The following is a 25,070-nucleotide window of genomic DNA, read 5'->3' as shown; positions in this document are numbered from 1 at the left end:
ACTTAAATTGATTTGAAAAAAACACTATGACATTTTTAGCTGAGACACGTTTCCAAAACCAACTCTGAGTACAAATACGGTTGTCAAACCAGTCGTTCTGCTGACACTTTTCTACGGCACGAATATAATTTGCACACTGTGGTAGGTACACGCCCCCAAAATATCAAGGAAACTTTCCAGCTTTGCGTGTTATCCATTACTTGGTGGAAAATTACGGGAGTGTTTGTAATTATTTTTCGTCAAGAAAACACTAATTACCACAGCAGAACATGCCACAGCGTCATTTTTTAAGTGCATTTCGGAGTTTGTCATTTTAGGTTTCATACTGTGGCTGCACTTAGTCTGGGGTACAGTTTTGAAGTTTACAAACGTTTTTCATCTACATCCGGGATGAACCTAATAACACGTGTTGTTTACGTAAACACTGACTATGCACCTGCCTGTAGGTCGCTATCCAACAATTTCAAACGGAATTCATTCATAGCGCTTGAATCTAGATGCAAGGATTTTCTCAACAGAGTCTACTCTTTGACCGCATACGTGAGATTTCTGCTTTCTGATGACTAACAACTTAGGTATTAACAGCGAACCCTAGTAATGAATTATTTTATTTTCATTTAAGATGTTTTCACGGACATACGCCATTGCTGATTGCACTGTGCGTCGTGAGAAGCCCCGATAACGGACAGAGAAGACTGTGGAAAAGAGCCAGCACCAGCTGGTGACATCCAGAGCTCAGCCACTCAGTCTCGCAGTGTGTCCGTGACACGTGGGGGGTTCTCTCAGCAGGCAGCCAGTCAGGCAAACTCTCGTGAGCAGCTCGTCCCGAGCGAGAGAGTCCGCCGCGAGTTGGACTGAGAGGACGCCGCTCAGCCGGGCGATCAGTCGTCGAGGCCTGAAGCTCGGGAGTGGGGCCGTCGATGTTGGGAGGAGCCACGAGAGACCGGGGCGACTGAATTGTTGCCCATTGGAAGGGCAGCCCTTCGGGATTCTTCTGACAGTGGTTAGTTTGTAAAGTGACCTAACCTAACCTAACCTAACCTAACCTAAACTAACCGCTGTCAAAAAAATCCTGATGGGCTGCCCTTCCAAGGGGCAACAATTCAGCTCCCCCGAGAGACCAACAGCTGCAGGACTCACTCGTCGCCACGACTGTTTCAATAGATTGTGAACATTATTTTGTGTACTTCATTGGAGGCGAATCTGTGTATCATATTTCAGCTGTCAAATAAATCGCCCAAGAAAAGACCTCGATCGATGGCATGTTTGTATTGCAACACACTTGTACACTTGCGCACTTGCATACTTGCTCTTTCATTTAATTTTGGCACTCGGATACTTGCACACGTCTTATGCGCTCGCCTGCATGCGCGTATACACTGGTGTTTTTTTCAAATACTTGTGTACCCCACTGACCGCCCATCTCTGTGTGAAGTTTCACTGGGAACGCGCGGGCTCGGAGTGGCGTGAGAGTGCGCCGGAAGGAGTCTGGGAACTGGGTGAGGCTCTGACCTTGATGGAGTCTCTGCCGCACTTCCCTTGCCACCAGCCACTTCCTCCCTGGGGCGTAATCGCCTCCTCCTAGCGCTGTGTGGCTGCCATCCAAGTTCTTAATACTGCCGGTTACTGTCATTCAACTCGGATTTAGCTTAAGTGTTTACCAACAGCTTTGGAGGAAAGTGAATTTTAGCTATGTAATTAGATAGTTTACTATAATTCGACTGAAAAGTGATGAAAATACACTTTATGACTAAAAATATAACAGCTGTACGACCTCGAACCCACGACCGCTAGAATAAGAGTCGAACAAGCTCCATAAGCGCCAGCGAGACGATTATTCTTTACAGTTTTCTGCCCATAACCGATAATTTCTTCTTTTTAGGCCATGCGTAAATAAATGGAACGTTTTATTCGTGTTTATTTCGATAAGCTATAAAAATAATTTAGTTCTTAGTTCATGTTAGCAAATAAAAAGTAATATTTTGAATATAAAAAAAATTGTGTAATCTACATTTGAAATATTGAATACTGATCTAAAATAGTTTAAAATTTATTTGAATCAAGTTAAGAAGGAACTATCTGAACGTGCGAATTTCTTCATAATTTTTGTCAGTGTTTTAACTGCAATAATAAATTAGTGAGTGGTTTCCACTGAACCCACAGTGGATTCCTCTGCCTCAAGTCCGGACTCCTTGTGAAGTGCAGTGATGACTCGGTCTGATTCACGACACACTTGTCACACTCGGGGCTGCGTCCTGCCGACATGGTCACACTCATGGTCTCCGTCACACCTCGGGGTCGACCAATGGGGGAGCAGCAGGTTTGCTTCCCGTGGCTCCGTGGCAACACGCGGCCGGCGCCGACCTTGCTGATTAAGGCCAGTTCTCATCGCCTGCTCGCCACACTTCCGCAGCGACCTTCCAGGCGTCTAGTCCGAGACAGGCGCTCCTCCTGTTAGTGTCCTCTATGGCCGTGACTGCAAGGATCACTGTCACTTGAGCTCTGTCAAACTGTCATCTTCCCGTCAATACACTGCACGTGCATTCATACGGCTTTACGTACACGGCATTTGGTACGAGCACTACGGCGCTGCCATCTGTGGCGGGAGGCGCGAACCAAACAGATACAAGGAAATAACTGTACTTACATTTAGCCACATTTACTTTTCAAACTACACAATAAAAACCTTGGAATGCATTTCACTGCATGGCAGTTCATTTTCTTAACAAAAGATTCCATCTATAATTTCTGGACAGGCTATAAGACCGACTGATTAGCAAAACAGATTTATTCTTGGGCTTTTTATCCCCGTAAATGTCCGTGCGGCTCTGTGCGTGTCTGAACAGGCTGGGCGTGTCAGCTCCCGCCGACAGCTGACGAGACACTAGCAGTGTGCGTGTCTGAACAGGCTGAGCGTGTTAGCTCCCGCCGACAGCTGACGAGACACTAACAGTGTGCGTGTCTGAACAGGCTGGGCGTGTCAGCTCCCGCCGACAGCTGACGAGACACTAGCAGTGTGCGTGTCTGAACAGGCTGGGCGTGTTAGCTCCCGCCGACAGCTGACGAGACACTAGCAGTGTGCGTGTCTGAACAGGCTGGGCGTGTCAGCTCCCGCCGACAGCTGACGAGACACTAGCAGTGTGCGTGTCTGAACAGGCTGGGCGTGTTAGCTCCCGCCGACAGCTGACGAGACACTAGCAGTGTGCGTGTCTGAACAGGCTGGGCGTGTCAGCTCCCGCCGACAGCTGACGAGACACTAGCAGTGTGCGTGTCTGAACAGGCTGGGCGTGTCAGCTCCCGCCGACAGCTGACGAGACACTAGCAGAGTGCGTGTCTGAACAGGCTGGGCGTGTTAGCTCCCGCCGACAGCTGACGAGACACTAGCAGTGTGCGTGTCTGAACAGGCTGGGCGTGTCAGCTCCCGCCGACAGCTGACGAGACACTAGCAGTGTGCGTGTCTGAACAGGCTGGGCGTGTCAGCTCCCGCCGACAGCTGACGAGACACTAGCAGTGTGCGTGTCTGAACAGGCTGGGCGTGTCAGCTCCCGCCGACAGCTGACGAGACACTAGCAGAGTGCGTGTCTGAACAGGCTGGGCGTGTTAGCTCCCGCCGACAGCTGACGAGACACTAGCAGTGTGCGTGTCTGAACAGGCTGAGCGTGTTAGCTCCCGCCGACAGCTGACGAGACACTAACAGTGTGCGTGTGTGTGTGACGTCACGAGCAGGCCAGTGACGTAGCTCACCAAGGCCACGCTGCAAGGTCGACCCAGGATCTGCACTTCCTGCTGATGCTTGTCTTCTCCCGCTCTTGTTCAGACTCACTTCTTGCACCACTTTTAAACTTAAAAGTAAAAAAAGAACGCTGCTCTGGTATTTATTGCCAGATTTAACGGACTATTTATTCCTCGCAGTTGGTAACACTTTGGCTTTACATTCTGGAGTTTCTTTGATATTTTTTTTTGTGCGCATAACTCATTTTGCACATTTAGTCATTTCACCAGCATTTTTTTTAGTTATTTTCATTTCTGTTTGCGACGAGGTTTTTATTTTTTTTACCTGCTTACTGAAAACTGTTTACGTGCTACGCCACACCGTCGAGGCTGTGTTCCTGTATGTATAATTTATTTGCAGTATAAATTATTAAATAAATAATTAAAATTAATAAAAAATGTATAAAGATTCATCGTATTTATTGATTTTTATTATTAATTAAAAATTTACTTCGATTATTACTAAATTAAATAATTCCATTTTATAGACGTGTTTATATTAATATAGAATACTGAGCATTTATTTTACGAATTTATGTTACAGCATATTTCCGAATAGTTCAATGTCTTTAAATCAAAAACAAGTATCACCTCTAACGCGCGTACATGTAGATGCGATGTTATCATAATGGGGAGGGGGGGGGGGGCACTACCTCATGCCCACTTCAGCTCGGGACAGCTCGGGACAGCTCGGGACAGCTCGGGACAGCTCCGGGAGTGTGCGCACACAGCGGCTCCGAGCTGACTCGTGTCCGCTAGTTGGCAGTCAAGGTGCGTGTGTGCGGCTGCACACAGCCGCGTGGCTGCCAGGGCTTCACGTCTCCACACCCAGGGGGGGAGGGGAGACCTGGCAACAGTTCAGTTCTCACGTATTTGTTTCTCCATGTGTAAGCGTCTTAGCTCCAGGTACACGGCTTTTGATTTGGAAGTGATTTCGTGGAAACGGAACGGAAGTGGATGAACGGAAATGCGACACAAAGATGGCGGACCCGCGAGCAGCAACCCGTATATAGTCACTTTCGTAAACGTTAGGGTACACACCAAACGTATTGGTGAGCAAAATGAAACTTTATGATAATTAAACTATCCTGCAATATATCGGGTAAAATAGTAAGGAGAATTCACAAGATTTTAAAAAAAAATTAAGAAAACTGGTATTTCATAATAATAATTCTCCCTTGCAACTCTCAAAAGTCCTGATGACGCAGGTGCATCAAACGCGCTAATTGACTTCAAGGAACGTGGTTCCAAGCCAGCCTCTGAAATTTTTAGTTTTTTTTTTTTTTTTTGTAATAACAATGTAATATAATAATATTATATTAATGTTGAATCAGCTCAATAATGTTTGTTTGTAGGAAGTCTTTGCAGACCGATTTCAGTCGGTTAAGGAAAAACTAAATATAAACATATACTTAGTGTTACAATATGTTTTAAAATGTTTCGGGTTAATATTTTAGTAATTTAACTTCTAACTTGTTCATAAACCTTATGGTATAAACGGTTTAATGAATTTTAAGAAGTTTGGCAGTATTTTAATAAAATTTATTGTCGAAAATCAAGTACAAATCCGGGATCTATTGGACTGCAACTAAAAAAAAACCTTGTAATATACATCAAAGATACCGCCGAGACCGCCGAGTTCGTAATGCTTTATAAAACCAACTATATTGTTAATATCTTTGACGCTAACTTCTTCCTAACACAATTTTCCTGGCTAATAAATTATAGGTATTTGTAAAGTTGCTATTATATTTTGTTATGACTATTCAAGTTTACAAAATGTATTAGAGAATAATTTCACTACCAAAAAGTTTACTTTGACACATCAATATACTTAGTACACCCCCCCGTAGGTCCACCATTTTGACGAATTCGGCTCGTTGCAATAGCAGTTTGTGCATACACGTGCATTGGACTGTTTAATTTCCGGTGTATTGGACTTTCAACCTGTTAAAATTCCGTTGTGTAATGCGCGCTTATTTCATTTCATTTCTGGTGCATACTGAAGTTTCACCCTCAACGCGCCTAAAGAAGTATGTATGACCTCACAAATGCAGGCAATGATAGTTCCGGTCTAGGGGGAAATGTTACAGGTTCAGCACTGAGGTATTTGCATGCCACATGTTCGGTACTCCTGTTGATCGGCTAGCCCTGAGGAATCAAAATCAATAGTACCATAGTTAAACATTCACTCTCCTTAAGTTATGTTAATTGTAGTTAACGTAACCTAACCAACCATCCGCACTATTAAAAGTATTTTTTTTTAATGTAGCTAACATAACCGACTATTCTCACATTACAAAATTTTAATATTTACACCAAAAACATAAAACGGTAAACAACTAACTGTTTGGAGGTTTTCAACTTTCAGAAATGAGGCTTGCCTTCAGAAATACCAATATTTTACCCAATCAGCATAAATCTTCTAACCAAATTGAAATTAAAAATTCAAATCCCTGACGTGTTGATTTAAGTTAAGCAAAGATGGAGAGAGAAAAAAACAGCGCACGGACGAACGCGGCCTCGGAGTGGACTGGAGTGGACTGGTGTGGACCCCGGGCTCCAGAAATGGAAAGTGCCGGCGGGCTGTTCCCATGGCACGAGCACGCGCGGGCACGCACGTGCAGGCACGAGCAGGCACGAGCTTGCACGTCGCGGCGGGCCGATGCCCCTGTGTTTGCTATGCTGGCCGGCAGACGGCAGCAGCGGCGCGGAGACTCGCTAATGGGCCGTGACCTCGCTGCATGAGTCCACACACACACACACACACACACACAGCGATGGGATGTGAGAGATTGTGAGACCTAACAATCATCCATCGTTTTTATTTTTTTTTTAATTTAGCTTCGTTAAAGCATACATAGAATGTCCCGGAATCCACAGAAGTAATTGTGATAGAAAACATAAGCTTTTAATTAAAAGTTGTACATGCACAAATGGCGCATAATTCAAATCATGTGTTTTAATTAGGTGTAAATGCCTGAAGTTAATGATGAAGGGCTGCTAAAAATTGCTTACACTGTGAAGTCATTGGCATTCATTATTATTTTTTAAGGGGGGAATGGTTACAATTGTAATAATACTGTTAACAGATACTTAACTATAAAGTATTTTTTTAATGTATTAAAGTTTGTCCCTGATGACATGTGTGAGTTCCCAAATTGTCGCTGCTATGTTGTCTTAAAGCATACTGTGTTTAACTGTGCTGTCTTCACAGAGTTGTCCATGATATATGTCTGAAATCATCGTTGTGTTCGTCTCTTTTTTTTCCGAGGTCCAAGGTCGTTTTAAGTCTGTATTTGCTGATCTTCTTGCGACTTAGCTCGTCGTCAGCCCACTGTGATCATTTGTTTTGTGATATTTTTTTCTGGCTGGTTCTTTCCATGGAATTGTCTTTGCTTTCTGTAGATTTAACTTTTGACATCGGCTGCATGTTTGTCCGTTCTTGAGGTTTCCTTACGGCATGTCCAAAAAAAAGTTTGAAATGTATTAAAGAATATATTAAAATTCATTGAATACTGCATGGTTGGTCAGCCACATCACTTACACATGATATTTTCTACGTGGATACAAACATTACTTCCATCGTCAGCCTCAAAAAATCATAGAGCACACAATCAATAGCAGAGAGACAGTGCACTTCCAAAAAAAATCGTTCTTTGAAAAAAAATTTTAATGGGTAAGATTGATTAAAATCATTATTTTGGATATATGGCAAATGCTAGTTTTCACTTTATGACAACAAAGAAATGTGAATACATAAACATGCAGAAAACAAAACAAAATCAGAAGTTCAAAATGTTAAATGTAAAGACAGCATTAAGAATTTCGTAGAAGGAATTGCTCGAAACAATATCACAACATAGACGAACGCAAGACAAACAGTTGCGACGTTTCGGGAACTAGGATCTGTTCCCGTCTTCAGGCACGAGCAGACTGGTCGGTGACGTCACGTGAGCGCTGATAGGCCTCGGGGGAGAAACACTGGCCGATGTTGAAGTAGTTTGGGTCCGCTCGCCAGGTGTCGCCAACATAGCTGCATTGATTGTGAGACGTGTTGCATAAAGCTTTCATCAGGGAAACAACCCGGTGAAATTTTTAATTCACTTCAATTTTGGCAGCCACAAATTTTGTGGTGCGGCATATCAAAAAAATGTTTGAATCTCCTACTCGTCGATGTAGAACATCACTTCCTTTTATTACAAGACAGCATCAAGTGTTTATCGCAGGGTTTAAATCAAATTTACTAAGTAATTAGTGGTCCAGTAGTTAAATTAACATTGTCAACCTACAGCTTTGGATTTGAATGTCTATCCATAGTTTTTTCTTTCCTGTGGTAGTTACGGGCCCATCCTTGTCCTGCGGGGGAGGGGGGGGTCATGACCCCTGGCTGGACGTTAGCCAGCCCCCGCCGCCGTCAGACTGGCAGGTCGCCGAGTTCCCCCGCCCCCGGGGGCGGCGCTAGGGGGCGGCGATGCTTGTGCTACAGACAGCCGACAAATTAGTCAATATCATGTTAAATCGCAGTTTTCTCGACTAATGGATAGAGATATGCAAAATAATTCGCGGATTCATTTGGTGATGGGCTAGAATTCAAACACATATACCTCTTAGATAATTTTGCTATTGGCTTACTACTGTTCATCTGGACGAATCTCAACCAGTTATAAACCCCCCAACCAAAAGAAGGATCGAATCACAAGACAAAACCAGCTGAGACGACTTAACAAGTCGGCAGCCAATGAACTTGCGTTATTTGCCCGAGTGTACAGGGGTACGTGCAGTCTATCCTGAAGGCAATCGAAACCGCGAATTTTGCAGGTCTATACTAACGGATTGTAAGTAGAACTGAAGAAAATGTGTTCATTGGTTTCAGCATTTGAAAAATATATTTAATAGTTGTTCTTGCTGTCTGTTCAATATTAGTAATATAAAAGAGCATGTTTTTTTTTTTCAATTCGTTTGAAATCAAAACCACGTGCTACGCTGCATATCCAGTGCGCTTCAGACTGAATCCTGCTGAACGTCCGTTTCACTTGGTTGCAGCCATCCACTCCGCGCGCCTGAACAAGTATGACTACAAACATAGTCATTTTTTAAGCATATGCATGTCCGTGTGACATATTCCTGCCTTCTTTCAAGATCAGCATCAGCTGTGCAGGGAGGTGTTTGTGTCACTTCGTGCTGCTCTAGCTCCGGTCCTCACACGTTAGGGGAACTACTTTTGTAACGCGCTAGATTAAAGGCCGTAGAACTGCGACTTCCGATGCGGTTTCAGTGTGCGCCTATCGCAAACACGGTGTTTATCTTATTGATATTGTCTTTGGACTTTGCCATTTGCTTGGTAGCCAAGTGAGACTAGGCACTTTTTTCTTCCAGCATGCGAGTACGTAACTCAATGTTGGGATATTACTGTTGCAACTTGTTGTGTGTCAGAGTGGAGGCTTCGGCGCTGCAGGTAGAAATGAGTTTTCGCGGGTTGTGTTCAGAGCTCCACTCCCTGCGTAGAGTAGTCCGCTGGTTGGTGTCTACTCATTGCTAAGGACGACGGGAGGGGGGAGTCTATTCCTGTTTCAGACATATTTTTTTCTGTCGCGCGCGCAACTGGTAGGTAATCTCTGACGATAGAGAGAAAAAACTCACCAAAGTACAATGATTAACCGCTATTACCGGAAGTGTTTCACTTACTGCACTTTTATCCTCAGTCAATTTCTATCAGCACTGATACAGTGGGGTAAGTGAGACAAGCAACTTTTGATCGCCCGAGGCTATATAAAAAAAAATGACCAAGTTTAACGTGATGAGAAAAAAAAATTGAGTTACTGGACTAATACGCTGTTATTATAATCACAACTGAGCTATAATAGCGGCGACATTTCATTTAGTGGGGCAATTTTATTGATGATCTGAAATACTGCTCTGCCAAACGCGAAACACGACTTAATGAGAGTAGAGTGCGTCTCCGAGTGCAGACACTGAATCCTCGCAGGAGCTCTTAACGCTTGTGCCGAGATTGGCTGGTAATAGCGGTCGTTTGAAGGCCTTTTACGAAGTAAGAAATGACTGCCTCGGGAAACGAGTCGTTAATTCTCGAGCCCGTACAAAGCAGGACGTAAGGCCGTTTAGTCGAGTCTTGGGACGTCCTTCTGGATAAACAAAAGAACAAGTGAGCGAGACTTGCAGCACTCGTCAGAGATGTGTAGCATCTCACCTCGGTAACGAGCGAACACACGTGTTCTCATGTCGCAAATACACTTGAAACACCAAACTCGGACACGAAATTTATCGTAGAGTTCTTCAAAATAATTCCGAGCGTGATAAACATACGCATTAATTGTTAGGATACCTAACACCGTAACTCTGCAAAAAAAAAAAAAACGACTTCTTTGGAAAAATAATAATATACCTACTCCAAATCAATTTACCTTACTTAAAAATCATTCAAATATGGATAAAATTAAAATATCAAATAACACTAAAGTGATACATATTTTTGAAATTTATTAAGTATATATACATATACATTTTCCATAAGCCAGCTCGGTTGAGGTTGAAGAGTTGCAAAGCCTGAGCTTTGTGTAAGTAGTGCACACTAGCTTTTTAAAAACCATTGTTTCAATAAATCGTACACATAAATCAGTACTTCAAAAGAAGTGTTTTAAATAAATCAAATATACTGCAAAGATTTTTGTTCCATGTTCCCTCATTTCTATTTGCAAAGAATTTATTAAAATATGATGCAAAAAATTTAAAAAAAGAAGTTTTACTCCTTGAGTTACGATAGAAACTAATTTATGTTTTTAAATTAATCAAGTGACTTTTTCTTGCGCTGCATTTTGTTTTACAACGCATATTTTATTAGTGAGAACGCTGACGTGGTAATATGAATATTGGATTTTTAACACCCCCTACGGGAACCCTGACACTCATTTATTTAATTTTGGAAATATAACATTTTTTTTGCTTCGAATCACTTTTTGGATAAAAAAAAAACGAAAAGAGAATTTGAAAATAAAAATACATATCGTTGGGGGCTTTAATATAAATGTTGTTAGTCCTTAATTTTATTTGTAGAATTTGAATTTTTTTAAAATGATATAACATAAGTATTATCATAGCTACCTTATAACTATCATGTATGTGATTTATTGGCCAATTAAACTTTGGTTTCAAAAAACAGATTTACTTTTCATTCATATGAATTTTCTCATTCATATAATATTTTAACAAAGTTGATTTTAAGGTTTCAAGACATGCGGTTTGTCACAGGAAGACTTGAGACGAGTGAAGAGGCAACCTGCAGTGCTCATGAGCTCATTGACTTATGAGCCACGGTGAACTGCGTGGGCGGAACGCCTTGCCGCGCTCTACCCGGGCCTCGAAGCGCAGAGCAGAGTCGGTTAGTTGTAGCGGGAAATCTCTCGCTGGCGCCTGTGCATTTGAACAATTTGGTGCGAGAATCGAACTACTTTCGAAAACTGTAACGGGCAGAGAGCTGAAAGTCCAGGATGACTTTCCACTTCGCAGCCCACTTGGCGACCTCCCTGGACTGAGCCAAACAAAGAAAAAGCTCATCGCCAACTGTCCGAACACCCGATTTTAAAAGAAAAAATATATATGTAATAAAAGAAATCGTCCGCGGCGAACGGTTTTCCCGGAGAATTCAAAGCGCTCCGCGTTTCGACACAAGCGAACCGTCGCGTGATTGGACGAGCTCCGCGCTCGCGGCCTGTTTGCGAGGACCTACTTCCGCCGCTAGTGAGGCCGCGCGGAGGAATACACGTCTGGCGCTGGCCAGCTGTGAGGAGAGCTACTACCCGAGCCAGGAACATCGACCACCCAGGCCTAAGACAACGTGAAAGTAACAGTGAGTGCCGTGCACTCTTGAAAGCTCGTGAAATATAACTTTGTTAGACGTGTTATCTTCTATATTAATAAGAAAGAGTCTATCTGTAGTCGGTGCACCGCGGATGCGATGGTGGTTGTGGCCTTGACAGTTTGCGCATGGATTCTCTGGGGGGGGGGGGGGGGGGGTCCGTTTACACCTCAGAGCGATTTAATACAATAAATTTCTTGGACATGCGCCATTGCTCTCTTGCACTGTTTGTCACGGAGAAAATTTCATAAATGCAAATTAAGAAATAAAAAAATTAAAACATAAAAGAAAGAATTTAGTCATTCCACAGAATTCTTGCGCTGTCTGAAATTTAAGTTTGGATGTGTTCGTCTGTGCTGTGGTCGCTGTGTTGTCCATAACACTTGTCTAGGTACATCGTCGAGCTTATATGCTCGACGTTAGCTGAGTTAGACTTGTTTTCTGTGGATTTATGTTTTAATTTTTTTATTAAATCAAAAAAGCCACGGAATTACTTGACTTCTGGATTGTAGCCGCGTCGGAGGCGAAGATATGCCCCGACGTTTCTGCGTGCGTGGAAGTCGCTGATAATGGCGACTGCAACGTCGACCGAAACGTCCAGAAGCCGAGCGACTCAAGACAATGAATGGGCCGCGAGAGGTTAAAAACCATTTTGCGCAACAAAAAAAAAAAACTGAACTGTTTAAACCCACGTTTGGAAAGGTTTTAAAAAAATGTTTACGATATAGTAACTGTGAAAATGAAATTAGGAAGAATAGTGCTTGAAAAATTATAATGTCTCGGGGAATATGGCGAGTTCAGACAGTCGGGATTCCAAGAAACGCGGCCCAGAAGAAAGGACAAATCGTGAGGAATCCAGAAGGCGCCACTCTACGCCACTCTGCGCCACTCTACGCCACTCTGCGGTTCCGCACTCTGCAGGGAAGACAGCCAAGATGGCGCACGTTCCTCTTCAAAGTTTTGATCTTCCCAGTTACACGACGTGTTCGCGTTAACAACTTGCGGCCGTGTCCCCACACTGCCTGGTCCAGTTTTGTTTTTCCTGTGCGTGAAACAAAGGCGGTGCCATGATTGACAGCTGGTCGCCATCCAGTCGGTGGTCACCACCTCGTGCTACATACAGCTGCCAGCGGCGGCCATGTTGCACAGAGATGCTGCTCCCCGCCCAATCAATCGCCGGCAGCTCCATGTGGTCTGCGCAAGCTGTCGTGTGGCCTATTGATCAGGTGTCGTGTCCTACCAGGCTACCAGCGAGGCACAGGAGGTGGTCTGGACTCGCTGCCACACAGTAGGGGACTTCAGAAAAAAATATGTTTGCTTCCCTTAAAAATTAATTTTCTTGTAGATGTTCTGATGGAATCCTAGTTTAAAAAAACTGAAAACTCATAGGTATTTTTGGCAAAAAAAAAAATTCATAAAATTATAAAAGCAAATTCAGTTCTATATAAAATGTACCGAAAGTTTTAATTTTTTTCCTGAATAAAACAAACATACACATTTTCGCAGAAAGTATTTTTTAGGGACTAGGTTTAAGGGCACTAATTTCAGCTTAACATTTACCATCGAGTAGTTTCCGAGAACTGTAGTAGTTTGGTGCGAGAAGTAGTTTGGAACTGAGCCAATCATTGCACCGCATGAAGCCGCCCTATTTACTCCGGGACAGTTGACCTTTTTCCCTTCTCTATCTTTATTTTTCTCTTGCTCACTTTCTATTTCTCTCTCTCGGAAAAGTAAGAAAACAAAGCTGGTCAACGCAGGCTTAAAAGCTTTGTTCGGCACTTCAAAGACATTCCGGATAAACTGTGCTTCAAGAGTCGTCGCTTTCTCTTTTCATCCTTTTATTTAATGAATAAAGTAAAAAGGAGGGGGGCGGGGCACATCAGTTTTTGTTTGTCCAGAGTAAGCGTGCAGTAGCAAGGTCGCGCCTGATGCAAGAAGTTCCGGAATCAAAGGACACCGTTCCAATAAACCCGGCTTCAGTTTCTCAAAGTGATATGTGGTCGACTTGCTAGCGATAGCTATCATCCGTGTGAAACGCCGGCTTGAAATTAATTACCTTTGATTTGTTTCAGGGAAAGATGTGAAAAATCAATTACTCAATTTGAAAATACGACTATTAAAGCGAAAATTTTCTCTGTCTAGTCTCGCATTTCCGGCTTCGTATAGTAATAATAATCCAGAAACAGACTTCAGCTGTTGCATTGAACATTGCAGCCGATGTTGAGGTCAGAAGAACAATGAAGATGTCCTGCATCTGTTTAGTTTATTGCCTAAACTAGATGTGTTTGGTGTGTACAGGTTTGCCTGGATGGAGTGAGTGTCAGCAATATCTTCGTGTAAAAAAAAAATGGCGAGTGCGTCTTTCAGTACTCGTCAGTAACGAGCAAATTTGTGTGTTCTCGTGTTGCAAATAAACTTATAATACGAAACTCGGACACAAAATTAAACGCAGGACACTTTAAAATAATGGGGAGCGTGATAAATGTGCGGAAAGTATTCATTTTTGGGGAAACAGTAGAAATTTCCCCCCCCCCCCCTTTTTTTTAATCTAACTACAATTATGTTTAACAAGATGGTACTATTGATTCATCAGGGCTAGCCGATCAACAGGAGTACCAAATCTGTCGCATGAAAATGTTTCAACTCTGAACCTGTGACATTTCCCTCTAGACAGTATGCGTTGAAGGTGAAACCTTTAGTGTGCACTAGAAATGCAATGAAATAAGCGCGCATTACAAAACGAAAATTCAACGGATTCAAAGTCCAATGCACGCGCATGCAGAGACTGCTGTAATCACAAGCTGTCTCACGTGTGTAACATGCACCCTTATCTATTAACTTTCGCGAACATCGGTGTACATACTAAGCGTATTGGCGTGCAAAGTGGAAACTTGAATAGTCATAACAATATTTAATCTCAACTTCAAAAATACCTGTATCTACTATATCCAGAAAATTGTGTAGGAACAAACATGGCTTTAAAGGTATTTAACATTGTGTTGGTTTTCTAAAGCATTACGAATGCGACGCTATATTTTAAGTATTTTTCAAAATAAGAGCTTCAGTCTAATAGATACGTTAAAAAATATTAACCTGAAACACCTTAAAACACATATTATAACACTAAGCATGTGTATGAACAGTTACGCCACTTCGCGCGACCTGCCAACCCTCCAGAGAAGAAAGGCACTGGGGTGATTGGGAAGGGGGGAGGGAGGGGATGGCTGGTTGTCAGAAAGTATAAAATCCGTACAAATTGTTTGTACGTCTTATGATTTTTTATACGAATCTTGTGTCTGAAACATTTTTTTGATAATACAAACCATTATTGCAAGGGGTTGGAAAAAAACCTGGGGTTAGAATAAGAAAATAAAACTTCCCTACCCGGTGCACTCACTATGAATCCGTTCTTGTTTTTCTTTAACTGTCTCAATATTGACTAAAACTATTCTTAAAAGTATGTATTTTTGTTTACCCGACCATTACTGCAAGGGGTGGAAATAACAAGGTGTGAAAGTAAAAATAATCATTACTTTATTAAAAATAGATTTATTATCATATCCGTTACAATATAGTGTATGAATGTTAAACTTCATTTTCAACTTTGGCTGAAACAGTTTGTGATAAAACGAATTATTACCGTAAAAACATGGATAGAAATTTTAAAAAATTCAATACTTTCTTAGTACCTATCAAATTCGTTTGAAATATTTTAAACCATTTAATTAGTGCAAAGCTAATTTTTACACGACTTGGTTATTAGTGCAAGGGATGAAAAATAGTGTTTGAGGGTAAAAAAAGTTAAATAATTACCTTAGTTGTCATATAATACGAAATTCATTCTAAGCCATTACAATGCTGCGTAACTAATGAATGTTGGATACATTGAAAATATTCATAATATTTTCGCTGCATGGAAAATGGGCAAATATTTATTTGATCATTATGTAATATTGGAGAACATAAACATGTTATGTAGGTACATGAAGTTCTTAAAATGTTGTTCCATAAGTTTATAGAAGTTTCCAAAATATTTCCAGAATAAATAGGTACTTCGAAATCAACCTACGCCTGAAGGCTGAACCGAAAGGTATTTTTTTCTTCTTTTCCGTTAAATTAATTTTCCGTAGCTTTGAAACTCAATCTCATTGGTTGCCATTTGTTACGTTTCGTTTCATTGTGGACGCAGCAGACGGATATTGAAACGTACTCAATTACAACCCAAAACTTGCCAAGAATTAAAAATGAATTATTTAAATTTTAAAATAAATAACTATATTTTCTTTTTGAACAAGCACTTGCAATTATTGTTTCTAAAAGGTACTTTCAAATATAAAAATTCGTAGCGTTCTCTGTTTATACTGTAGCGCTATCTACCCCGTGTTCTGCTGGCCATACAAAGAAAGTTAAAACGTTCTCGCTAGGTAGCGCTAAAGTATCAGTCTTGAAACTTTTTATTGTGCAAACCAGTTGCATGCAAATAAAGTAATGTCAGTAATACTGGCACTAAATTTTATAATATTTATATAATTTGTGGACAGCTTGAATGTAAAATATGACGACATTCACATTACACCTTATTTTTCAGAAGATACTAGGGAACGCCAAGTCTACGCTTCGACCACAAGTATCGATCCTAGTTCGTTACCTCGCCGCTAGAGCGCTGCAGTAGTCTCCATCTCGTCCTTCAACGCTTCTTTCATTAAAATGATTAATACGCTTCCCTTGTTATTTTTATTGATATATTTATGTTATAAATGTGTATTAACTTATTTATTCATATTAGTGCTTATTCACATTCACTACGAGTAAGACTGGAACATACGTGCTGGACAGCAGTGTTTGACGCACGCAGGTAATTTTGTTATGATTGTGTTGACCCTTCGAAATTCCAATAAGACAGAGCTTTCAAAATCAAAGGCCAGAAACTAAAAACTTATCAGAAACTTATCAGTGTCGGACCTGTCCAATCAGGATTCGAGTCATGTATATAGTTTTGCGAAATTACTTTAGATCGAATTACTCTTAAGTCACGGCAGTATTTATAGACCTTATATTATCCGATATTTGAGTATAGACCATTTTAGCTATCACGTTAAAATGAAGATAAGTGTATATGTAGTATGTAGGTTTTGAGTAAGACTTTATGCTAAACAGTATATTTGTAAGTATTTCTCTGTGGTGTTCTGTTTAGTAGTACTTAGTGTTATTTAAATTGCATACACGTTTCATACACACACACACATATTTTACTTGACACGTGAACTCTTATTAAAGAAAACTAGGGCCAGCATTATTCCTGAGAAACGTCGTTTTCCGATCGTGGCTATAGAGCCAACTTCATTCTCTCTTGCGCTTTTAGAATTCGTTTACGTAAAAATAAACTTTTTTTTTTTTTTTTTTTTTACAAATTAATGCTGCGCGATTATATCTGAGAACCTAGGGGCTACAAAGAACGTTTTGTCATTCCTGTCGATGTTTGTTGTTCTTCACGTGGTGTGTACTCACTGTCGACTTGGCTACGCTCTCCCCCTGGACCGCGGGTGTTTAGGAACAGGTTTTAGCTCGGCAATCTCTCGTACTGGAGCACAGTACCAACAATAATCCACGCGGTTATTTTAGTTCAGGCATGCATAGCGTAATCATAAATATTTCCTTGCGATGATTCGTGTGTGAACATGTGTCTGCATCAGGGGCGTAGCCAGGAGGGGGGGGGGGTTTAGGGGTTCAACCACCCCCCCCCCCTTTAGCACCAAATCTTTGATTAATTTCTTATTCATCACTCAAACAAATTTCATATTAAAATTAATAAAAAAGTACCATTACAATATTTAAATTTAAGTATCGAAAACTAATAAAATAGCACTATTTTACACCTTAAACCCCGCTTTAATACGGGGGGGGGGGGGGGCATGCTTCTTAACACCCCCCATACACAAATCCTGGCTACGCCACTGGTCTGCATGCGGATAGTGGAGTGGGCAGTCGTGTCGGCCAAGTGAGCAGTCCACGTGTCGGTGACCTTGGCGAGTGTGCACTCCACGTGTGAGTGACCTGGGCGAGAACGCACTCGTTGCTCGCACCTGGCGGGAGTACCGAGGCGCGGCTGACCGCAGGGGCTGTTAACCGCAGATCTGGACCGCAGCTGCCCCGGGGAGAAAGTAAGGGCGTTACTGCGGGGGGGGGGGGGGGGGAGATGAGGCCTGTGACCACTCACGGTGGTTTTTCCTATCTCGGCGCTCAGGCGCCTGACCGCAATCAGAAATTCGCCTTGCAATAAAAAAAAAAGTAGAGTAAGAGAATTTTTTTTGTTACTAACACGTTGTTCGACAGAAGAACAGCAGACTGAAGTGAGTCCAGCAACCTGGTGCACAGGTTGCCACCCAGTTGTATCACTCCACTTGGAAATACAACAACCTGCGTCACATTTGAACTATCTGAGGTCTAGAAGGCGAGCATATCTCACTACACTTTTCGTTAAGGTTTATAACGTTTTTGGGTTTATTTGAATTTTTTTTAATAATTAAATTTGCATTTATTTAATTTATACTTTTTTTTTAGACGCGTTGAGGACGAAATGCGCTGGCACCATACAAAGGAAGTTCAACGGGAGGCAGTACAATGCACATGCGTGTTTCGCCCAGTTGTCTTCGAACACAGTATATTCAAAGTAGCTCGTGATTTATTTTCAAACGAATGAAAAATAATCCATGCAACAAAAGTGATTGAAAAAATTATGCTCATGAATATTTTTAATTTTGAAATAATATATAAAGTCACAAGGTCCTGTTTTTTTTTAATTAGAAACAAACGAACGTAGTTTATGTAATTTGGTTTTCTTCAGGTTTATTTAATTATTACTAGCCGAGAAAATTTGTTTTAGAACGCGCGAACATGGCAGCGGTGATATTTACTACTTTGTTGTCTCTCTCTCTCTCTCTCTCTCTCTCTCTCTCTTCCTTTCGATGTCAACTATGTGCTTGACTTAATCATGCCACAAAAAAGTATAACTTCTAAAGCGCGGACATTAGTACACACACCTTTCTATATCTCTGTTGTCAGTAGCTATTTTTATATTACCAGCAAGCCAGACAATCTCTCGTTTGATTATGCGTCGTTGACATTGGAGGCAGACCGCCGACTTATCAACTCGTTTGTGGCCGATGACACAACACCAGTCCGCGAGTGGTCCCAACGGCCTGCACTGCACCGAGGCGATGTGCTCTCACTATTTCAATATCAGAACACGTGTTTGTACGCGTAAATTGATTGATGGCAGTTATTCTTAACTTAGCTGTTAATCATAATGTAATAAACAATCAGGCAATGGTTTCTATATTTCGATTAGACAGCTATAATATTAAATCAAATGTAAATAATTTCACGAGATATCTGAACATAAAATTATTCACCCAAAGTCCAGAGTGTAAACTGTTCTTATATAGAAAAAAAATTCAGAATAATTAATAATATTCGAAGCGTGTGTGACGAAATAACTTTACAATCATTTCAGTGTAAATAAGTCACAAACGAGTCAGAAGCGCACCCAGGAATTTTTTTTTTGGGGGGGGGGGGGGGGGGGGGTTTGAAGTTTGTTATTTTTTATGAAGGAACACCGGTTTCAAAAATAATGAGGGGGGTCCGGGGGTCCTCTCCCGGGAAAATTTGGATTTCTATGTGAAAATTGGTGCTATTTAAGAAGTTTTTGTATCTAATTATTGAATATACTGCTGGTAGAAAAAAGAATATTTTTTAGTACGGTACTAAATTTTGTTTTAGACAATAATCAAACAAAGATACCTTTATCAAACCCAGGGACTGGTCCGCTCAAAATCAGTATTATTTTAATACCACGAGAATCATAGCATGAATTAAAGTCCACATTCTGTGCAACTTAAATCACTGACAATGATGGTTTGCTTTTTACTGCATTCACACACACAAATTAAGTTCACTCTACGAGTAAAAACAAAAGCTATAAAATTCAGACATATAATGTCTAGTTAAATCTGCAGAAAAACAGACCAAAATTATGCAAAAATCGAGATAAATGTAGCGCACAAAAAATTCTTAGTTTTTATATAACACAAACTAATTTGTAGAAAAATTAAAGTAATTCACGGTAGCAGACTACAAATGTAATACTAACACCATAATGTATACACTGGCGTGAAAACATTTCACAAAGTTTGGTAGATTGAGAGCTGCCCATAGACCATCGTACCTATTTTGCTGGGACTGGAAATGTTTTAACTTTTTCCATTCTAGAATTTTTCTTCACATTTTCGGAGGGGGTTTAAAACCCCAAAACCCTCCCCTGGGTGCGCCACTGCGAAACGAGGCACCGCTATCCACTACGTCTAGGTTAGGTGTGATGAGTGTGTGCGGCAGGATGCTACTGGAAGGTTGTTGCAGGATGTTATTGGGAGGAGGGATGTTATTGTTAAGTTGGTGGCAAGACGCTACTGGAAGGTTGTTGCAGGATGTTATTGGGAGGAGAGATGTTATTGTTAAGTTGGTGGCAAGACGCTACTGGAAGGTTGTTGCAGGATGTTATTGGGAGGAGGGATTTTGTTGAATAGTTGGTGGCAAGATGCTACTGGAAGGTTGTTGCAGGATGTTATTGGGAGGAGAGATGTTATTGTTAAGTTGGTGGCAAGATGCTACTGGAAGGTTGTTGCAGGATGTTATTGGGAGGAGAGATGTTATTGTTAAGTTGGTGGCAAGATGCTACTGGAAGGTTGTTGCAGGATGTTATTGGGAGGAGGGATGTTGTTGAATAGTTGGTGGCAAGATGCTACTGGAAGGTTGTTGCAGGATGTTATTGGGAGGAGAGATTTTGTTGAATAGTTGGTGGCAAGATGCTACTGGAAGGTTGTTGCAGGATGTTATTGGGAGGAGGGATGTTATTGTTAAGTTGGTGGCAAGACGCTACTGGAAGGTTGTTGCAGGATGTTATTGGGAGGAGGGATGTTATTGTTAAGTTGGTGGCAAGACGCTACTGGAAGGTTGTTGCAGGATGTTATTGGGAGGAGAGATGTTATTGTTAAGTTGGTGGCAAGACGCTACTGGAAGGTTGTTGCAGGATGTTATTGGGAGGAGGGATTTTGTTGAATAGTTGGTGGCAAGATGCTACTGGAAGGTTGTTGCAGGATGTTATTGGGAGGAGAGATGTTATTGTTAAGTTGGTGGCAAGATGCTACTGGAAGGTTGTTGCAGGATGTTATTGGGAGGAGAGATGTTATTGTTAAGTTGGTGGCAAGATGCTACTGGAAGGTTGTTGCAGGATGTTATTGGGAGGAGGGATGTTGTTGAATAGTTGGTGGCAAGATGCTACTGGAAGGTTGTTGCAGGATGTTATTGGGAGGAGAGATTTTGTTGAATAGTTGGTGGCAAGATGCTACTGGAAGGTTGTTGCAGGATGTTATTGGGAGGAGGGATGTTATTGTTAAGTTGGTGGCAAGACGCTACTGGAAGGTTGTTGCAGGATGTTATTGGGAGGAGAGATGTTATTGTTAAGTTGGTGGCAAGACGCTACTGGAAGGTTGTTGCAGGATGTTATTGGGAGGAGAGATGTTATTGTTAAGTTGGTGGCAAGATGCTACTGGAAGGTTGTTGCAGGATGTTATTGGGAGGAGAGATGTTATTGTTAAGTTGGTGGCAAGATGCTACTGGAAGGTTGTCGGGTGGAGTGTTGCTACTAGAAGGTTGTCGGGAGGAGGGAGGCTACTGGAAGGTTGGCGGCAGGTGTTGCAGTCACGTGATCTTGGCGCTGCTCGTGCTGGGCGCCGCGCGGGCGCTGCCCACGCCACTGCTGCCCCGGGACACGCCCCAGAGGACCGACAAGGCCCTGGAGTTCTTCCAGCAGCTGCTGCCGCCCTACGACCAGGAGGCGCCCCTGGCCCGGGAGGATCCCGAGGACCAGGACTCGCCCGTCTACTACATCCGCCTGCCGGCCGCGCCCTACGCCTTCGTGCCGGGCCTGGGCTACGTGAGCCAGGCGCAGCGCGGGGCCGCCAGCCAGCTGCTCAGCCCGCCCGTCAGCTTCCTGGCCAACGGCAAGCCGAGCGCCGTGTACCAGTGGTCGTCCCCCGGCGACTTCCAGTCCCCGGTGCACGCCCTCGACCAGGGCCCCTACGTGTTCAACGGCCGTCCGCACGACGCCTACCTGCTGCGCGACTCCTACAACTCGCTGTACGCCGACGCGCTGCAGGGGCTGTACCCGTGATGCTCCGAGCCTGCAGCCTCGCCCTGGGACCCTGCCTGGGACCCTGCCTGTGACTGTACCTGGGACTGTACCCGGGACTCTACCCGGGACTGTACCTGGTACCCTGCCTGGGACCTACCTGTGACTGTACCTGGGACTGTACCTGGGACCCTGCCTGGGACCTACCTGTGACTGTACCTGGGACTGTACCTGGGACACTGCCTGGGTCTCTGCCTGGGTCTCTACCTGGGTCTCTACCTGGGACTCTTCCTGGGACTGTACCTGGGACTGTACCTGGGACCCTGCCTGGGACTTCGCCATCTGCTTGACAGGGAACTGAACCAACGACTCTGGTCTGCAGCTTGCATCAGCTGTGTTTCATCTCCAGCCCACTGTCTCCAGCCGACTGTCTCCTCGTGTGAACAGTATTGGATACAGCATTGTGTTTCCCAAAAAACTTTCTCTCCCCCCCCCCCTTCCCTTCATTGAAGAATATTGTCTTTCTTTGTTTTCGAGTCATTTCAGCTGACTCCAAAGTAAATGTGCCGTGCATGGATTGTTAAAAAAAAAGCAGTGTGAATAACTTTCTCTTGGATTGTATTGTATTGAACCGCGCTTAAGACTGGCCAGTTTGACTTGCGTTTGGTTGTTTAATGGCACACGGCTTTACTTAAAGAGATGTATATGAAAGTAAAGAAAGGACGCTGGGATCTTTCAAAAGATAGAGACAAGTGAATACCGACGAAGATAATGTTTACACTGAGTCCAGGTGCTGTGTTCATGAAATGCGATGCAAATACCGTCTTATAACGTTATGTGTCTTGTCTAAGCTGATATTTGTAAAATAACTTAGTATGTGTTAAGAAAAATTATTGAGATGGATTTATTTCGAACAAGACTGTGATTAGGTAATATTTGTTGAGATTTTTTTATGGGCCGTTCTGTGCAATCTTTTATTCAGAAGCTAACATTTCGTCACCGTGATGCTTTCGAGACAAATGAGTAACTAATATTTATTTAATTTTTAAGTATTTAAATATTTGTATTATTTATTTTCGTTTATATATTTATATAAATTAACTTATGTGATTTACATATATTATATTATTGCACTGCAAACAAAAACAAATTAATATTGAAAAACACTTTATATTAAGAAATAAATTTACTGTAAAAACAATACACAATAAATAAATTAGTATTTACAGATGAGCCTTAGGTGAATATTTTATATTGTACTTTAATTATATTCAATCCATATACTCATCTACGTTATTCGTCAAAATGAATCTTATGCACTTTATGTTTGTAGTTATTATTGAGACTATTGTTTTATATTATAGTACATAGCCTATAAGCACACACAATAATTAAACGTAGTCTGTTATGTGAAATTATACATAAGTTATTCAAATATAAATGTAAAAATTATGCAATTCTTACTTAAATTATATCAGAAAAGCCAAACCATTGTTTTATATATATATAAGTAAATATGCTTCCTTTATTTCTAAGTAATTTATTTTTTTATCTGTTTGTAGAATGTTTGTTATCTTTGAGTTGTATGTGGTTATTTACATAGCAGTTATCTGTCGACAAATAACTACAAAATCTGTTTACAACACCAGTGTTATTACTCGTGTGTTAATTAAATAATCGTATCAGGCATTACTCAAAGATTTTATACTTTCCTTACAGGATTGCAATAGTATTTTTTGCATTTCTACGAAGAAACTTGTTTTTTTTTTTTTTTAATTCTCACCAAATGACAGTTAAAAACAGTTTATTTCCAAAACCAAGAAGCAAGTTTATAAAACCCACGTGACTCGTAGAAACAAGATGGTCTTACCTGCTGCGTTCAAGATAATTTTACTGTTTGTGGTTTTTGTGGTTTTTTATAAACGATAATGTGGATGATCTGTAATTGTGTAGTGAGTATCAAGACTATTTTTATACAGTGTATGGAACTATGTAAAATGTAACTTTTTAAATAGAGTAAACAGTGTATTTTGCGAAAGTTTTGTATGAAGTTAAATTAAAATAAGTTAATTATTTCAGATGATTCTATTTAAAATGCAGTATATATTACGTTAACGAACTCTATGGGAAACTTTCGTTGTAGTGTTTACTTTTGTTAAATCTTTCAACTGCTAATTCCCGTATTATTATACTTTTATAGATCCGTATTTATTAATCTGTTTCTGTCATTTTGGTTTCTGCATACCGTAACACGTTTAATTTTCGGGGAAACCTATAACGTTTTAAAAGCAATAATTACTAGTGGTTTGTATTTTTTGCGAGAAAAAAAAAGTGATCGCTCATTAGCCTGCAATAAGGCATGCCCACGCTAGAATACACTGCCCTTTTTGGCCGGGCCATTCACGACACTGGGTATCTGTGATTGGTGTGCTGACATTAGACATGTGTCTGTAATAAACCCAGCCAACCACGAGGCACTGACAATGCTACCAAATTTTAACACACAGCTGGTCTGAAAATCGTTTCGAGAAAAGTACATTTCCCTAATAATCAGTATTGAGGTAATATTTTAGTAGAAGTCATTGGACATGCAATAACATCATGTAGAGTTTTATTCGACATTTCCTAATCTTTATGAACACCTCCTTAACATCATGGTGTGGTGAGAAGATACTGGAAGAGGTTCAAGCCAAAATTCGGATTCTGCCTGTGTGTGAGCAACGACTCGCTCCAAAGTTGTTCTCAGTGTTAAGTAAACTTGATTCGTATTTTCAACTCAACCATTGTACTTGGCTTCACGACATTAAATTTTTTAGAAATAGTCAACTGTATTTACCCAGTCTCTCTCTTTCTCTGGATCTTTGTGAGACAGCCATATTTTGTTCTTAATTGCTTCTTTCTACGCCTATGCCTTAGGCGGAGCGAGAATGCTTTATTGCTTCACCGTGATTCTCGTCGTCTGTCTTTCAACCCCCCCCCCCCCCTTCCCTCTTTATCCGTTAAGTAACAACGCTTGATTGTCGTGAAGTAGAGATAACATCTTCAATAACAGCCGACATTTGTAATTGCGGTCTGGAGATGAGGCGTGTAATTACTTCATATGATTACTTTTCAAAGAAATGTGATTATAGCTACGGACTTTGTGAAGTCCACGTACAGAAATAATTTTTCTGGAGTTGTCATGCAGTATGAACAGATCATCCTTAAATTACATAATTTGCTACGCTGTATTGAGCA

At 41.5% G+C, this 25,070-nt stretch overlaps 1 protein-coding gene across 3 annotated transcripts in view; it reads left to right on the top strand.

Annotated features, from left to right (window-relative positions):
* LOC134538626 (uncharacterized) overlaps nt 1-24,627 on the top strand; it is a 31,960-nt gene extending 7,333 nt beyond the window's left edge. For 2 of the 3 annotated variants that reach the window (XM_063380061.1, XM_063380060.1), the window contains exon 2: nt 21,395-24,627. In XM_063380061.1, the coding sequence (XP_063236131.1) occupies nt 21,395-21,875 (481 nt within the window). In that variant the 3' untranslated portion in view covers nt 21,876-24,627. Of the gene's footprint in view, nt 1-16,374; nt 16,503-21,394 lie in introns of those variants that run through there. The other variant, XM_063380059.1, reaches the window with a different exon arrangement.
* Nucleotides 24,628-25,070: the final 443 nt, after the last annotated feature.

Source organism: Bacillus rossius, chromosome 13 (genome assembly GCF_032445375.1).
Source record: "Bacillus rossius redtenbacheri isolate Brsri chromosome 13, Brsri_v3, whole genome shotgun sequence".
Taxonomy (NCBI): domain Eukaryota; kingdom Metazoa; phylum Arthropoda; class Insecta; order Phasmatodea; family Bacillidae; genus Bacillus; species Bacillus rossius.
The sequence above is the reverse complement of the archived record's forward strand: the minus strand, read 5'-3'. Positions and strand labels throughout refer to the sequence as shown.